This window comes from Atractosteus spatula, chromosome 2, assembly GCF_055471065.1.
Source record: "Atractosteus spatula isolate fAtrSpa1 chromosome 2, fAtrSpa1.hap1, whole genome shotgun sequence".
Classification (NCBI taxonomy): Eukaryota; Metazoa; Chordata; class Actinopteri; order Semionotiformes; family Lepisosteidae; genus Atractosteus; species Atractosteus spatula.
In genome coordinates, this window is record NC_142707.1 from 12,739,171 (window position 1) to 12,756,962 (window position 17,792).

General features: G+C 51.2%; 2 protein-coding genes across 3 annotated transcripts; one reads left to right on the plus strand and one right to left on the minus strand.

Annotated features, from left to right (window-relative positions):
* The first annotated feature begins 390 nt into the window (after nt 1-390).
* On the plus strand, nt 391-11,429 carry polb (polymerase (DNA directed), beta). 2 transcript variants are annotated; one of them, XM_088932696.1, is made up of 14 exons: nt 391-607; nt 1,539-1,596; nt 2,208-2,274; nt 2,429-2,503; nt 3,143-3,201; nt 4,688-4,737; nt 5,069-5,120; nt 5,814-5,868; nt 6,196-6,268; nt 6,584-6,654; nt 6,952-7,038; nt 8,751-8,815; nt 9,050-9,189; nt 9,976-11,429. In XM_088932696.1, exons 1-14 carry the CDS (start codon nt 547-549, stop codon nt 10,068-10,070), a joined length of 1,008 nt encoding a protein of 335 aa, XP_088788822.1. In that variant the 5' UTR covers nt 391-546; the 3' UTR covers nt 10,071-11,429. The 2 variants fall into 2 exon arrangements, with proteins under 2 accessions (XP_088788822.1, XP_088788831.1); XM_088932705.1 differs by lacking the exon at nt 3,143-3,201 and having other exon boundaries at nt 403-607.
* A 1,116-nt stretch (nt 11,430-12,545) lies between these two features.
* On the minus strand, nt 12,546-16,212 carry LOC148839291 (dickkopf-related protein 4-like). The gene is made up of 4 exons (XM_088927411.1): nt 16,084-16,212; nt 14,602-14,752; nt 13,651-13,779; nt 12,546-12,916 (listed from the first exon to the last, which is right to left on the minus strand). The coding sequence occupies exons 1-4, from the start codon at nt 16,210-16,212 to the stop codon at nt 12,546-12,548; spliced, it is 780 nt and encodes a 259-aa protein (XP_088783537.1).
* Nucleotides 16,213-17,792: the final 1,580 nt, after the last annotated feature.

The window sequence follows — 17,792 nt, forward strand, 5'->3', positions numbered from 1 at the left end:
GACATTGGGGAAAAGAGCATTTATTTATAATAAATTTACTAGTCATTCAGGGTAAATTTCATATTCATAAATCACAATGGTCCAAAAATACTCCCTTTTTTAGTACTTTTGAGATGGAGTTGAAACTATTTTAAATTCTATAAAATTTTGAAAAATGCTAAAGGAAGGAAAACGTGATATACTGCATGTAAAAAATATAATTTGGTCACATAAATAATTTACCTCATTATCTGTGGCAATTAATTGTTTTTTTCTGTTTATGTGTTTTTTTCTCTTGTCTGTTTCTGCTCCTGTAGTTGTATTTGTTTTTGTACATTCTTTATACATTTGAAAGACATTTTTAAAAAATGGATACGTCGGGGCTGCGTCATGTCGTCATCATCGTGCGCTGCTGCGTGGCGTCTGCACCAATTTGTGTAATGTGTCCATTGTCTGAGCTGGTGAGCAGAGCCGTGTTGTTCCTCAATTTAGATCCCGTTTTCCTTTTTTTAACCGACTACCGCCCAGTTAGTAGAGAGGGAAGGATTTCTTAACTCTCTCGTCAAGATGAGCAAAAGAAAGGCCCCGCAAGAAAGCCTAAATGAAGGAATCACCGACTTTCTCATAGGTATGAGCTCGTCGAGCGCACTGTTGACTCTAATTTTGAGGGCTGTCACAGTGTTAATGCTGTCCGTCTCATAAGAAGGTTACGCGTGAACATTCTGAATCCAGAATGTATTTTTAGTATATTTAAACTGTTTTTGTACAGTACACTACGTAACGTAGTATTTTATGATAAATGACAGCTTTAAGTATTTGCTGGATAGATCGAGGGTGGCTTTGTTTTTGCCTGGGTCGCATTGGAGTTTAATCCATCTTAAATATATTAAAGAATGGTAATTGTCGGTACTGTTTATATTTAAATAAACCCAATATTCGTAATAATGTAGTGATTATTTGGTCATGTTCCATGGTAAAAGTTAGTGGTATCCAATTGCAATGTAATCAGGGTAAAATTAGACAGGGCCATATCTGTCGGCCAGAGATCGTATTTCCCGCTGTAGTTACTCCGTTTAAATAGCTCTTAAGATAACTTTCTAGAGTTCCGAAGGATTACTGTGCGCAGGTCTCGGCTGTATGTGTTATCGCTTAAATAAAATACCCTGTTTTCACGAAATCCTCTTTAAAGCTGATAAAAACGTCATGCGGACACTTTTCTTTAAAGAGCCGAGTTCCTTGTCCTGATTGGCTGATGAAAATTATTGTTCGCCAATCAGAAAGCAGCTCGGCAAAGATCCCTTAGTGTCAGTCTTTTTGGTCTTAGAAGAGCTTGTGTTGTCAGTACAATAGTATCATTTCCTCAATTAACTATTACTGTGAATATTCCAGATATTAAATTAACATAAATATACAAATTCGTGCATGTGCACATCTGTTTTAAAGTACAGTGATCAGCATGACATAATTGTCTATATTTTTTAAAACTGGAATCATAATTTGTATTTTTCCCTTCTCCATCACTTTGCCTTCTTCCCTTTCCTCTCCCCCTTTCTCTCTAGAGCTGGCCAATTATGAAAGGAATGTGAACAGAGCGATCCACAAGTACAATGCCTACAGGTGAGAAGCTGTCACATGAGAGGAGCAGCTGTACTGCTCTGTGAGACACACTGAGGGAGCAGCTGTACTGCTCTGTGGGACACACTGAGGGAGCAGCTGTACTGCTCTGTGAGACACACTGAGGGAGCAGCTGTACTGCTCTGTGAGACACACTGAGGGAGCAGCTGTACTGCTCTGTGAGACACACTGAGAGAGCAGCTGTACTGCTCTGTGAGACACACTGAGGGAGCAGCTGTACTGCTCTGTGAGACACACTGAGGGAGCAGCTGTACTGCTCTGTGAGACACACTGAGGGAGCAGCTGTACTGCTCTGTGAGACACACTGAGGGAGCAGCTGTACTGCTCTGTGAGACACACTGAGGGAGCAGCTGTACTGCTCCGTGAGACACACTGAGGGGAGCAGTTGGTGTGGATTGTGATCTGTTGGGGAGCTGGAGGGTCAGTTAGGTGGCTTTTGGCTTGTTGGGGTGCTGTAAGATGAAGCTGTGTGGCTGGTCCGGGGTCAGTTGGTGTGATATAGGAGGTCCAGGTGGGCGTTTGGGTGGTTTATGGTCTGTTGGGGTGTGTCTGGCCAGTGGGGTATTAATTATCATGCCCTCTGCCCTCCCCAGGAAAGCTGCCTCTGTCATTTCCAAATACCCCCAGAAGATCAAGAGTGGCAGCGAGGCCAAGAAGCTGGTGAGAGCCTGCCTCGGCTTGCCTCCTCTCCCTCGCCTCTCTCTTCTCTCTTCCCCCTGGCTCTGTTACCCCCTGCCTTCTGTTTGCGCTGTCCTCCTTGCTCGTGAGCGACTGACAGCGCCGTGTGCGCGCGTGTGCTTGTGTTCGGTGGCAGGAGGGCGTGGGCACGAAGATCGCGGAGAAGATCGATGAGTTTCTGGCCACGGGGAAGCTGCGCAAACTGGAGAAGGTGAGAGAGAGAGAGGGGCCCCTCACCCCCCACACTGAGCACCCCCTCTCGTGGCTTGTTACAGACCCACCCAGCGTGGAGTCACCAGGCGTGTCTTGAGGAGAGCTCAGGCCTTCCCACAAGATTCTGGCACTGTCTGGACCAGCAGGGGTAATTCTCACAGCGGCAGACTATGCAGATGTGCTCTTTGTAAACCCACAAACACGATTGTGCAACTGTGATGATGATGATTTCCATGAGCACTGATCATCTCTAGCGCTCCCCTGTACTTGTGCAGCTCTTCTCTCATTGTGACATTATTTTTCTAATAATAATAAGGTTAGCCCAGTGGAGTTGGGTCTAGAAATTAAGCCTTGCACCTTCTGAGTAGGATTCTGGCCTTTGGTGGCTGTATGTGTGGAGTTTGCATGTTCACCCCATGGCTGTCGAGGGCAGGCTCATCAGAGACCCTGAATCCTGCAGTCGGAGGGCTGGACCCCTGGTCCCCATGAGGAAGGCAGCCCAGCTCCCCACCTTACTACACGCTTATGACCAGAGACTGCGGTAGCCTTCTCTCCCGATGGTCACAGGAGCACGTTGGCTGGGATGTTGAAGCATCGCGGTCATATTCCCTCCTTAATCCCTGCTCACCTTTTCCAGATCCGTAGTGACGACACCAGCACCTCCATTAACTTCCTCACCAGAGTGACGGGAATAGGGTACGTGTGGTCTGTCTGCCTTTTTCTACATCATTCTCTTCCCCAGATTCTTTCACATCTCTTCCGACATCCAGGGAGGGACAAGGAGTTGCGATTATTAGGAAATCTACTAATCTTACTAATTTATTTTGCTGGTGCTGTTAACCAGAGCCACCTACATGTTTGCCCATTTACACAGCTGGGTGTTTGACTGGAACAGACTCCAGTTGCTCAGGGGTGCAGCAGTAGTGTCTCATCTGATATTTGAACACGCAGCCTTACAGCTGCAAGTCCAGAAGCCTGACCACTGCTGCACAGTGCTGCCTGAAGCAAACAGGCTCACCCAGGATTTGAACCTAAGACCTCTCCCACCCTTAATAAGAATCAAGGTGGTCAGTGAGACTGTCCTGGCTATCCTGGTCTGTCTGTGTCCAGTTTCTATGGCCAGGCTGTGAACACTGAGCCTGTCCTCTCTGGGTATCCAGGTCTGCCTGTGTCCAGTTTCTATGGCCAGGCTGTGGTCACTGAGCCTGTCCTCTCTGGGTATCCAGGTCTGCCTGTGTCCAGTTTCTATGGCCAGGCTGTGGTCACTGAGCCTGTCCTCTCTGGGTATCCAGGTCTGCCTGTGTCCAGTTTCTATGGCCAGGCTGTGGACACTGAGCCTGTCCTCTCTGGGTATCCAGGTCTGCCTGTGTCCAGTTTCTATAGCCAGGCTGTGGACACTCAGCCTGTCCTCTCTGGGTATCCAGGTCTGCCTGTGTCCAGTTCCTATGGCCAGGCTGTGAACACTGAGCCTGTCCTCTCTGGGTATCCAGGTCTACCTGTGTCCAGTTTCTATGGCCAGGCTGTGGTCACTGAGCCTGTCCTCTCTGGGTATCCAGGTCTGCCTGTGTCCAGTTTCTATGTCCAGGCTGTGGTTACTGAGCCTGTCCTCTCTGGGTATCCAGGTCTGCCTGTGTCCAGTTTCTATGGCCAGGCTGTGGTCACTGGGCCTGTCCTCTCTGGGTATCCAGGTCTGCCTGTGTCCAGTTTCTATGGCCAGGCTGTGGTCACTGGGCCTGTCCTCTCTGGGTATCCAGGTCTGCCTGTGTCCAGTTTCTATGGTCAGGCTGTGGTCACTGAGCCTGTCCTCTCTGGGTATCCAGGTCTGCCTGTGTCCAGTTTCTATGTCCAGGCTGTGGTCACTGAGCCTGTCCTCTCTGGGTGTCCAGGTCTGCCTGTGTCCAGTTTCTATGGCCAGGGTGTGGACACTGAGCCTGTCCTCTCTGGGTGTCCAGGTCTGCCTGTGTCCAGTTTCTATGGCCAGGCTGTGGTCACTGAGCCTGTCCTCTCTGGGTATCCAGGTCTGCCTGTGTCCAGTTTCTATGGCCAGGCTGTGGTCACTGAGCCTGAACTTTGTCAGGGTCTAATTAGTCTTATTCTCTCTCACCGTGGTGTGTTTTGTCTTTTAGGACCAATAACATTCCAGTTTCTTGTCTCTCTGTTCGCTCTCTGTCTGTTTCTCCAGGCCAGCGGCGGCGCGCAAGTTAGTGGCCGAGGGAGTTAAGACCCTGGACGGTTAGTTTGTCTACATTAACAGTTGCCCATGGCCATGTGTATGTGAGCCACCACAGTCCTACTCATTCACACCTGTACTAATGACACTCCTATCTCCTCATGTAGAACTTCCAGTGCACACCTTCGTCATTAGATCATTAGGGGGCGATGTGTCCATCCACAGCTTCAACGTACACTCCACCTCCCCCCATCGTCTCCTTTTTTGTCAACAAAAGCTTCATTCAGACATTTAGAAATCCAGCTGTAACACTCCTGTCATGGACAGATCTGGGGGAAGAAACCTCGTCTATCTCATCCAGAACTTTCAATCTTGCTTTCTTTTACCCCACAGATCTGAGGGAAAATGAACACAAGCTCAACCACCATCAGCGGATTGGTCTGAGGCAAGTCAGTTTTTGATTGTCTTCGCTTGCCTGAACATTGTGGTGGATGAGCTGTGCAGCAGTCATGTTGTCGTGCACTTACTCATTCTGAGCAGCAGAGGGAGCCCTCCCCCAGCTCTCCAGTTCTTAGAAATGCCCGCCCTCAGTGTTCCCCATTCCTGATCCCGGAGTACCCCACTGTCTTGGTTTGGCTCATCATACTCTCAAATTTAAGGTGTTTTAAAACAGTTTAATTTCTTAAACAGTTAGGCGTTAGCTTAGTTTCAGTGACTTGCTGGATTTGGACCAAGTGGCCTTTACTGGGAGGGTTCAACAGCGTCATTCTCACCTGTGTGTTCACATCTTGACTGGAAAACTATAGGGGAGCAACAAGCAAGTCGAGGAAGGGTCACAATACCTCTCGGAATTAAAGGTTATTTGTACGTCTTGAGAGTAGAATATTCTATCACTTAGTTGGCTCTGTTAAGGTTCAGGTAGACTTAACTGAATAATGAACTGGTTTGCACACAAGAGATAGGTGCTCCAGGGTCGGGAATCGCTGCACTAGAGTCTGAGTGACAGAGAAAACCACCGGGACAAGGAAAAGAGAGAGCAGCCTCTACCTTCTGCAGTGCGGTGCAACAGTCCTGCTGTAAGGCTGCAGTGTCCCCAGCAGGTGGCGCCAGTGCTCCTGAACCCCACCTTGCCTTGCAGGTATTTTGAGGACTTTGAGAAGAGGATCCCTCGGTCTGAGATGCTGAAGATGGAGGTCAGTGCTGAGGCCACATGTCCTATTAGAAATATAAATAGTGGAGGGAGTGGTTATAGTGGTGGTGATCGTTTTTTGTATCCAAAGCGATTTATCTGTGACAGCAGAATTGTAATAAAAGTAGAAAGTGATGTTGCAATTGCTGTCTGCACTCAGATTATTTAAAATCACTCATTAGGTGAATGTGCACAGTTGTGGTAGTATGTAGGGTGCTAGTATCTGAGTTGTTTTGCATGTTTAAACCCCCACAGTTATGTGTAAAAGTGTCAGAGCACGTACAGCAGTGCGAGACGCAGAGCCCAGAGTGGTGTGTGTGTGTTTTCACAGGCTCTGATCCTGCAGGAGCTGGAGAAGCTCAGCCCAGACTACATTGGCACCATCTGTGGCAGCTTCAGGAGGGGTGAGCGTGCTGCCTCCCCGTCTGTCCCTCTGTCCCTCTGCCTCCCCGTCTGTCCCTCTGTCCCTCTGCCTCCCCGTCTGTCCCTCTGTCCCTCCGCCTCTCCCTCTGTCCCTCCGCCTCTGCCTCTGTCCCTCCGCCTCCCCCAATGTCCCTCTGTCCCTCCGCCTCCCCCAATGTCCCTCTGTCCCTCCGCCTCCCCCTCTGTCCCTCTGTCCTTCCGCCTCCCCGTCTGTCCCTCTGTGTCTGTGTGTGTTGGTGGGCAGTGTGTGTATCACCTCTGTGTCAGTATCTTGACTCTGTGTGTTGACACCCCAGGAGCTGAATCCAGTGGGGATATTGACATCCTGCTGACCCACCCCGAATACACCTCCACCTCTCCCAAACAGGTGAGCCCTTCGCTGTGCTCAGGTCAGGGGGGTCAGCCGCTCTTTGAGGGGTTCTCTGGTGCTTGTGTCTTTCTCTCTCTCTCGTTCGCCTCCTCTTTCTCCCCGGAAGGCCTGTCTTCGTTTCAGAGAAAGAGGGCTCCGCTCTTTGATCTCCGCGCGGGGAGGAGGGGCGGGGGGGCTCCGGTGGGATGCAGTAATTACTAGGTGAAGGAATCAAAGAGCGGATAAGGATGGTTGAATGAATTAGCCCAGGCAAACCGGGCAGATCAGGCCCTGCTGACGTCTCTGTGTTTCCAGCCCAAGCTCCTGCAAGCAGCAGTGGAACACCTGGAGTCTCTGGGCTTCGTCACGGACACCCTGTCCATGGGAGACACCAAGTTCATGGTGAGGCTCTGGGGCGTGCCTGTGCAACCGCATCCTGGCTCCTGTCAGTGCCAGAACCTGTACTGTCAGCACACACTGCAGCAACTTCAGAGCTAAAGCGTCTACTGCGTTTTATACTAAGTGTATATGCTGTTGTGTCAGCACTATTTTTCCATAATCCCTGTATTTCCTGGAGTGTGGTGTACACACTGTAGTGTCCAGCTGTATTTCCTGGAGTGTGGTGTACACACTGTAGTGTCTGTACTGTATTTCCTGGAATGAGGAGTGTACACACTGTAGTGTCTGTACTGTATTTCCTGGAGTGTGGAGTCTACACACTGTAGTGTCTGTACTGTATTTCCTGGAGTGTGGAGTCTACACACTGTAGTGTCTGTACTGTATTTCCTGGAGTGAGGAGTGTACACACTGTAGTGTCTGTACTGTATTTCCTGGAGTGTGGAGTCTACACACTGTAGTGTCTGTACTGTATTTCCTGGAGTGTGGAGTCTACACACTGTAGTGTCTGTACTGTATTTCCTGGAGTGAGGAGTCTACACACTGTAGTGTCTGTGCTGTATTTCCTGGAGTGTGGAGTCTACACACTGTAGTGTCTGTACTGTATTTCCTGGAGTGTGGTGTACACATTGTAGTGTCTGTACTGTATTTCCTGGAGTGTGGAGTCTACACACTGTAGTGTCTGTACTGTATTTCCTGGAGTGAGGAGTGTACACACTGTAGTGTCTGTACTGTATTTCCTGGAGTGTGGAGTCTACACACTGTAGTGTCTGTACTGTATTTCCTGGAGTGTGGAGTCTACACACTGTAGTGTCTGTACTGTATTTCCTGGAGTGAGGAGTCTACACACTGTAGTGTCTGTGCTGTATTTCCTGGAGTGTGGAGTCTACACACTGTAGTGTCTGTACTGTATTTCCTGGAGTGTGGTGTACACATTGTAGTGTCTGTACTGTATTTCCTGGAGTGTGGAGTCTACACACTGTAGTGTCTGTACTGTATTTCCTGGAGTGAGGAGTGTACACACTGTAGTGTCTGTACTGTATTTCCTGGAGTGTGGAGTCTATACACTGTAGTGTCTGTACTGTATTTCCTGGAGTGAGGAGTCTACACACTGTAGTGTCTGTGCTGTATTTCCTGGAGTGAGGAGTGTACACACTGTAGTGTCTGTACTGTATTTCCTGGAGTGAGGAGTTTACACACTGTAGTGTCTGTACTGTATTTCCTGGAGTGTGGAGTCTACACACTGTAGTGTCTGTACTGTATTTCCTGGAGTGTGGAGTCTACACACTGTAGTGTCCAGCTGTATTTCCTGGAGTGTTGAGTCTACACACTGTAGTGTCTGTACTGTATTTCCTGGAGTGTGGAGTCCACACAGTAGTGTCTGTACTGTATTTCCTGGAGTGAGAAGTGTACACACTGTAGTGTCTGTACTGTATTTCCTGGAGTGTGGTGTACACACTGTAGTGTCTGTACTGTATTTCCTGGAGTGTGGAGTCTGCACACTGTAGTGTCTGTACTGTATTTCCTGGAGTGTGGAGTCTACACACTGTAGTGTCTGTACTGTATTTCCTGGAGTGTGGAGTCCACACAGTAGTAGTGTCCAGCTGTATTTCCCGGAGTGTGGAGTCTACACACTGTAGTGTCCAGCTGTACTGCAGGACTGTGTTTCCCGGAGGGAGGAGTGTATGTGCTGAATTTACTCTTCCCGTCTTTGCCAGGGGGTGTGTCAGCTGGACGATGATGAGGATGGCTCGGACTACCCCCACCGGCGTATTGACATCAGGTGAGTCCCTGCGCCCCGTCCCAGGCTGGGGTGGCGGCTGTTTTAGTGTCTCCGACCTTTTGCCAGAGTGGATCTGTGCTGAAGCTGCTAACATCCCTGTCTCTCTTTCTTTCTCCTTCCCTCCTCTTCACCTCCCACTGTCTCCCATCGCCTCTTTCCCCTCTCGCATCTCTCTCTCCCATTGTCCTCATCGGCGGGCCTGCTGCTTTGTCCTCCTCCTGTCTCTCCCTGCAGGCTCATTCCGAAGGACCAGTATTACTGCGGGGTGCTGTACTTCACTGGCAGCGACATCTTCAATAAGAACATGCGGGCCCACGCCCTGGAGATGGGCTTCACCCTGAACGAGTACACCATCCGGCCCGTGGGGGTGACAGGTTCGTCTCTCCTTTCCAGTGAGGGCTCCAGGACTGGGACCCGCTCTCCCCAGACCAGCCTCTTCGCACTCAAGGCTCCACATTTCAGTTGGACTTACCTTTATCAGCTGGGTCCTAAAGACAGATCTGCGGCAGCCATGGCGATAAGACAGGCTCCTCTGATACTGTCCTCCAGGCCCAGAGTGAGATGGAGGGATGATAGGGGGAGAGGGAGAGAATACATCTCTGACACAGTGATCACAGCCTGGCCATACAAACTGGACACAGGCAGACCTGGACACCCAGAGAGGACAGGCCCAGTGACCACGGCCTGGCCATAGAAACTGGACACAGGCAGACCTGGACACCCAGAGAGGACAGGCCCAGTGACCACAGCCTGGCCATAGAAACTGGACACAGGCAGACCTGGACACCCAGAGAGGACAGGCTCAGTGACCACAGCCTGGCCATAGAAACTGGACACAGGCAGACCTGGACACCCAGAAAGAAAGAAGGGCAGGGAAAGAGTTGCAGTGAGTTATGGAGGGAGGGAGATGAGGATCTGCATCGTTGCTGATCGGTGTTCTCTGTGATCAAATCAGAGATGGGAAGCTGTGTCAGGTTAATACTACACTCAAAATCAGAAGAAAGGGGAAAAAGCACAAGGTATCATCTGTGCTGCACACACCTGCATAGGTGCTTTTTCTTCTTTCTTTCTCCTTTTCAAGAACTGACCTGTTCAGACTGTAGATGATGTTCTGTCAGTGGATGGCCATGTGCCCTCATTCTCTCCCTCTCCTCCCCTAGGCATGGCTGGAGAGGCTCTCCCGGTGGAGAGCGAAAAGGACATCTTCGATTACATCCAGTGGAAATACCGGGAGCCCAAGGACCGCAGCGAGTGACGCAGAGAGAGTCCGAGCCCGGAGCACGGCTGTGTGTGTCTCCGTCTCTCTGCTGTTCTCAGCGCGGGTGTGCAGCTCGGCGCTCCGGGGCTTTTACGTCTGGTGCTGTGTTTTTAAAATGAGTTTTAAAGGGCTGGATCGCAGATCCTGCTTCATGTATGTAAACGAGGCCTCAGCCTTGCTCTGTACCGGCGTTTATCCTGAGTGGAGAATATTCACCAGTACAGGACAGAGGCAGAAGCACATGTGTGTCCTTTGTATTTAATATTTAACTTCAGTGTCTATGAAAAGGCACCAGGTTGCATCTGCATGACTGGCAAGAACATCGATATTTAGAATTTATTTGAGCAGTTTTCACTGTATATAAATCGATCATGAAGCAAGAATCATGAAAGTGAAATGTGTTGTGACGGTTTCCCACGTCATCAGCTGGCAGGTAGCCATCATGCGTGTTGTCTCGCATGACCTGGATCAAAGCAGACTGGACTGTCCTGGTCCTGGAGGATCAGGGTGTCTGCAGGTGAAAACAGGCCGGTCTCTTTAAAGCATCAGCACCTGCGATGCTGAGAGAAGCTAATAAATGGGCCCAGCTAAGCAGTTAATTGGTTGTTAGTAACCGTTGGAGTGAAAACCTGCAGACACCCTGATCCTCCAGGACCAGGGCAGTCCAGTCTGCTTTGATCCAGGTCATGCGAGACGACATGCATGATGGCTACCTGCCAGCAGATGACTGCCCGTCCCTAGTCTAGAGCCTGACTGGGATAGCCCTCTTAAAGGTGTGTCGTTAAAGCCAGCCGAACACTAAGTATGGACCTGGTCCGCAGTGTCAGTGTGGATTCATGCAATTAATGCCCTTTCAGTAAGAGCGAACTCTTGTATTTAGATCATCATTTAGATTTATCAGAGAGGTTTATCCCATATCACATATAGGTGACCTACTTCATCCACCACTGAACTCCAGCCCCACTTCGCAGAAGATCAGTTGAATCAGGGGGAAGACTGGGGAAATCATAGTGGTCAGACCCAGAGTGGAACTCAGCCTCCTGGGCTTAACACTCTTGTTCTTGTGAACAGTGCCCTGGAATTAAGCAGTAAGGTCATCTGAAAGATGTAACCTCCATCAGCACAGAGTCCCTGGGGCAGTGTACCGGGGTAATGGGTTGAAAATTCTGGTCCCGAGGGAAAAACCCCACTTACTGGACCATCACCACCACCTCAAAACACCGAGTTTGAATCCCTTTGAGGTGATGCGGGCTCGGACGTCACCTAAGCAGTAATTACAGCTTTAAAGAGAAGAAAGAGCTGTTGGGAAATGTATTGAAAACCAGAATCCTAATAAAACACATAGGTGCTGTGCCAGAGTCGTAGATCTTTTTTTTCACCCAGTTTTACTGTGTGTCTTTGTGCAGAAACAAACGTCTTGTGATCTTTTACTGGAATTCTAGCCATTGTGGTTAAAGCTAAGGTAGTCCTGACAGAGCTGTGTTTTACAGTCCAAAACAACTTTTGACCTTGACCTGAAGGTTGCTAAACATCAAGCTTGTTTGTTTTCTAATTCAGACTAAGATGTAGTCGTATAATAAGTGATTAGAATATATGAAGAGGGATTAAAATACATCTAATGGTTATTGGAGCCGCTAATGTGTTGTTTCATGCCCCTCACTGTTGAAGAAAACAGTGACAAAGGAGGCTTTGAGTGAATTGAAAGTCCTGCTGGTGTCTGAGCTGTGGGAGACCTGAGCACAGCAGTGTGCAGATGGAGGAGGAGGTGGAGGCTGTGGAAGAGCTCAGCTAGTTAGTTCACGGTTTTCAAAGCTTCTTGCTTAAGCAAAAGCAAGAAAATTTGGGCTCCAATAACTTCAGCCTTGTTGACAAATTCAGCAACTGTTTAAATGGAAAAAGATGCAGTGCCTGTGCAGTGGAGATCTGCACCCTTATCCTCTTACAAGGTCTGACAGAAAACAGGGGGCAAATTCTGTTCTTCAGCAGTGAGCTTTGTGAACGGGCCAGGCAGGAACACCGCTCCGTTTGCAATCAACAGAACCATGAGACCCACTCCACGCTCATTCATATTATATTTATTGAAAAATAAGGAATTTCAGTACAAATTTACAGTCTTTCCCCCAGCAGTCCCCTCCAGGCACTGGGGCTTGTACAGAGGCACTAACTGGCTGATTCTACTCTATCAGGACAGTGTCAGTAGTGGTTCTAAATGGCCTCGGGTCCTTTTATCTGGTGGCCTTAGAAGAAACAGAAACTTCAGTGCAGTGACAGGAGAAGGGCTCACCTCTCTCCCTCTCTACCCACTCTCTGGCCGGCCCCTCTCTCTCTACCCCTCCCCTTCTCCCCGTCTCTCCTCCCCCACCCCCTCTCTCCCCGTCCCCTCTCTCTCTACCCCTCCCCTTTCCCACCTCTCTCCCCGCCCCCTCTCCCTACCCCTCCCCTTCCCCACCTCTCTCTCCGCCCCCCTTCTCTCTACCCCTCCCATTCCCCACTCCTCTCCTCCAACACCCCCTCCCTCCCTCTCCCTGCCCTGCGGGAGTGCCTGGCTTTCCTCTGGGGGCCAGTCTTCGGCCGGGTGGGGCCCTGCGTGCGCTGGCAGACGTTGAGCCGGCTCTGTCCCCTCTGAGCGTTCGAGGTCTGGGTCTGGGGGCGGCAGATGAGCCCCTGGTTGCAGTCGCAGCGCTGGTAGGTCTCACGGCTGGACGGTTTCTCCTTGCGGCCACGCTTGGAGCACAGCTCCCCCTCCCCCGGCCTGCGCTTGCAGATCTTCACCCACAGGTGGCGCGCGCAGCACAGGCCCTCGTCGCAGTCCGAGGAGCGCACGCAGGGGGCGCCCTGTTGCCCTGCACAAGGGGAACGCCAGGGTTAGAGTCTCCTTCCCGCACTGCTTGACCTCGCTAGAGGCACTTCCCTAACCATTACCCCTGCTCCTGCCTGCTCCCCTCCAGAAGAGATGAGCAGGCCAGGAATCTGACTGGTCCTCGGGGGATGCTACACCCAGTCCCCAGAGATTAAGAAAAGCTGTGCGCTGAAAAGAACAGACTTTATTTAAATCCCTGGACCTTTAACTGATATCCATCCTTCCATTTTCTTACTGCTTTATCCAATACAGGCTTGCAAGGGAGCCTGAGCCTATCCCAGGATACACTCTGGAAGGGATGCCAATATATCACACGGCACTCACACCAGGGCTAGTTTTCCCAGAAGCCAATTAACCCCCCAGCATGTCTTTGGACTGTGGAAGGAAAACCATGTGGACGTGGGGAGAACATGCAAACTCCACACAGATGGCACCCCAGGTCCAGAATTGAATCCAGGGCCCCAGAGGTGTGCCACTGTGCCACTGTGCCATCCATATTTGTTGTCCTGCAGTTTAAATCGTCTTTTTAAATAATATGTATTGCTCTGCTTCATTTTAAAAACTTGTGCCGCCAGGCGCAGGGGTGTGGGAAGCCAGGAGCATGGGTGGGACACCAGCAGCAAGTGTGTGGGACGCCAGGAGCAGGGGGTGGGACACCCAAACCGTCACACCTCCAAGCTATTTCCTCCAGCCCCTCTCTCATCATTACTCTCTCACCTTTCTCATCCTCCTTTCCGGGCCTGTCCACTGGAGGGCGCTGGTTACTCTTGCCACGGACCGGCGAGGTCTTGCCTGTCACAGGTGTCACGGGCGCCACTCTCCCCTCCTCGGGCTGACCACACACCTCTGAACACAGGCACAAGGGGGCGTCAGAGAGCGCCGACACTTAAGTGAAAATGTTCCTCGCCTTACCATTTCAATCCCTACACCACGCATACGTCAACACCCGCCCGACAGAAACGGAAATTCTACTGAGCAGCAAAACACTGTGAAAATAAATGCTTAATAGCTTCTAACAAAAATAAACAACCAAGCTTGAGTTACAAAATTACAGATCATTTTGTTTGATCTGCCCATGGGGACTCTGTAATTAGCCTCCTCTGTGCAGCATCTGCAGAAGAACAGGACAATTATACAGCAACTTCAAACAGGCAACCTGATACCTTCAGAAAGAGGATCCCATCATGAAAAGTACAGCAGTGTACAGTGAGGGCAGTGCACCTTCAGTGCAGGTGAGAAAGCGTGTGCTGTTTCTGCAGGCTTCGGGGAAGCTCTATACATTGTGCAGCTTTTCCAACAATATTCCATCCATCCATTTTCTAACTGTTTCGTCCAATTCAGGATCGCGGAGGAGACAGAGCCTATCCTGGCAAGCAGCGGGCACGAGGCAGGGCACACCCTGCATGGGGACCCCCGTCCGTCTCAGGGCAGACAGACATTGACACACACTCACTTTCTCAGACGTTGACTGAGAGAGGAAACCCACACAAATATGAGAGGACATACAAACTCCACACAGACAGCACCCCTGAACTGAGGGGTGCCCCAGCGTTGCGGGGCGGCAAAGCTAACGCCTGCGCCCCAGTGCTGCCCTACAGCGGTATGCTTCAGAGCAGTTCTGTGAGAGACCAGAGGGACAGAGAGAAAGGAGTGAGAGTCAGTCCTTACCGTTGATGCACAGCATGCCTGAGCAGCACATGCTGTCGCTGTGGCAGCGGCGCCGCGCCGGGCGACAGGCGGCGCACACGGGCTCCAGGGGGCGAGAGTGGTCGCAGTACTGACCCTGGGTGCAGTTGCTGTCCGCTTGACATCGCAAGGCCTGCCAGACAGACAGAGACATTGTGAACACAGCTCTTGGGAAACATGACAAACAGCCCAGGGCAGCCTCTTGCAGCCCCGGTGCTGACGAGCTGTCTGTGGGATCTCAGCGACCAATTGACTTCTGCCAGTTCAGTCCTTTCAAATAGTGGGGCTGAACATGATTGACAGCTATCAGCAGAAGGTCACTGCAAAACCTGAGGAATTGGGGGTCCCTCTGATTTATTGCAGTAGAGTCTTAAAAGCTCAGACTGGAAGCTTAAATATACCCCAAACCTATCGGCACACTCCAAATCTCAGACACTGGGACAGATTTCCCCACCCGGAAACGCTGGGCTGAGGGCTTGTTGTATGAGGGGATAAACTCTAAATGTTATAAACACAGAAAAATGGTTTTAAATATTAGCATTGCTGAATGATGAGATTGAAAGATGTGGCACTTAGTAGCTTAGACTGGCCTAGAGGGGTTACTTTTTCTAGAGATTACACTCAGAGAGAACCCCCTGGTTCAACATAATTACATCAAAATGACAATTATTTCAGAATCTGTTCATTGTAAAATACACAAGAGCAGGTCCACCTCGGGTTCAGTGACAGTAGATACTGTTAGCAGTGACAAGCTGCCTGTGTTTACAGGGACACCACCACAGTCTGGAATATTGGAAGCATCTTAGTTTGAGGCTTGGAGAGTTGTGCCCAAAGCACAGCCCAGCAACTCAAACACACTCTGACCCTTCGAGTGTCAAGTGCTGTTCTGACACTCCTCTGTGGTACTTGGAGTGAGAGAGACCCGAGGGGTGAGTGACCAGAGGGACAGAGAGTGAGAGGAGTGAGAGACCAGAGGGACAGAGACAGAGAGTGAAAGGAGTGAGAGACCAGAGGGACAGAGAGTGAGAGGAGTGAGAGACCAGAGGGACAGAGACAAAGAGTGAGAGGAGTGAGAGACTAGAGGGACAGAGAGTGAGAGGAGTGAGAGACCAGAGGGACAGAAAGAGTGAGAGGAGTGAGAGACCAGAGGGACAGAAACAGAGAGTGAGAGGAGTGAGAGACTAGAGGAACAGAGAGTGAGAGGAGTGAGAGACCAGAGGGACAGAGACAAAGAGTGAGAGGAGTGAGAGACCAGAGGGACAGACAGAGAGTGAGAGGAGTGAGAGACCAGAGGGACAGAGAGTGAGAGAGATAAGGAGGGAGAGACCAGAGGGACAGAGACAGAGAGAGAGATAAGGAGGGAGAGACCAGAGAAACAGAGACAGAGAGTGAGAGACCAGAGGGACAGAGACAGAGAGAGCTAAGGAGGGCTCATGGAGCTCAGGCACAAGTCCACTTGCTCACCTGTCCGTTCCGGTTGCCCTGCTCGGCCGAGGACTTGATCGTGTTGGACTCAAGGATGAGGCAGCGAGCGACGCAGCACAGCACCGACAGCGCCGCAACGCCTCGCCAGCACATATTCCGATACAGCATAGTGTTCTATCTGCAGCTGGAACAAGACAACAGCTCGAACTGCGCTCTTAAAAAAGTCTGAAGTTATCGGGTTTTTTTGTTCGTTATTCCACCCAAGTTCCGCTCAGAGAGAGCTCTCTCGGTGCTGGTGCCCAGGCGGTAAAATAGTGCGCTCAGGCTGGCGAGCCCCGTTTGTGTCCAGAGGTGTCTGTCCCGTATTTATACCTCCGAGCTGTGGAAGATCCACTCCCCACGCCTCCTCTGCAGCCGCGCTGCCTGCCCGCAGCCCACACACCCGCGAGATTGTGTACATACATACAGCGCAATGTTTTTGGAGAAAAGGCAGCGGATTGGGATGAGCTTTCCCCCGGGCCGGTCCGGCGGATCCATTTCGTTTCCTGACCGGATTAATCATTAATCTGGATCTCCCCTGCAGATGGGAAATCAGCGCAAAGGCGATATTGTAATTAACCGCGGCTTCAAAGCTGCCAGGAGAGCCCCGGACCTGGAGGCAGCGGTTTCGCTAATCGCCCCTCTTCCCCTGCGTTTATCTCCTGTACCTGCCGCTGCCTGGAGCTGTCTTTACCAGCCCTGCACCAAAAAAAACGCCGCTTAGCTACAGGCGCGGACACTGTTACCTGGAGACAACAGAATCTCTTAGATACTCGTAGCGCCTGTACTGCAGGACCACATACGCGTCGGAAGATCCAGGCATAGATGCGCTCGGGTTATTGAAACGCTACTCCTCATATCCCCCCCGGCCTGCGCTCCTATCCACCATCCTGGACGGCCCTCTCTCCCGCAATCTACAGCGCTCTCCCCGCGCTTTCTGTCGCTTGGACAACGCGATGACGGGCCATCATCAAACAGGCTTTCTCCTCTCTCCTCTCTCCCTCTCACACTCACACGCGTTCTCTCCCACTCGGGCATGGGGGAGACACCCCACCGCTCCGGGCCACGGGCGCCGCGGGGAGGGCGAGCAGGGGTGCGCGGCGTTGGAGCGGCGGGAGGTGCCGCAGCTGCTTGTCGGGATTAAGGGGGGATTAGAGAGGGGCTGCGGAGACGGGATGTAATTTCGGTAGGGGGGGGTGTTAAAAGGGATTGCCGGAATCTCCCCGCAGATCCTCTTCCGCCCGATAAACCCCGTACCTCCCCTGCGCCGTCCGCTGCCTCCCTGTCCAACCCACGCCAGACATCCGCCGGCACATCGCCACCAGGAGCTCGGGGAGACGAGCGGACAGAGCCGCCTCTCGGCAGAGCCCGGCTCTCCGTAACGCAACGGGCGAAGGTTCAGTCTCCGCAGCAGGGAAAAGAAAAGAGACGCGACGTTTCGGCTGTGGGGGCTTCTTCTGAAGAAGGGTCAAGAAGGCCCCACAGTCGAAACGTTGTGCATCGTCCCCTTTCAGCGCGGAAGAAACCTCTACCTGTTCCTTCGCAGCCTACGCATGCTGCCTACTTGAACACCTCATCCTAACGTGCGTTTGCTAACAAATCGTTGGCGTACGTTGCTCTTAACAGAGCAATGTGCAGTTCTGTGTACTCCGGGGCAGGTGTGTGACCCCCCCCCCCCCAGAGACCTGCCGCAGCCCCGTCCCCTGAAA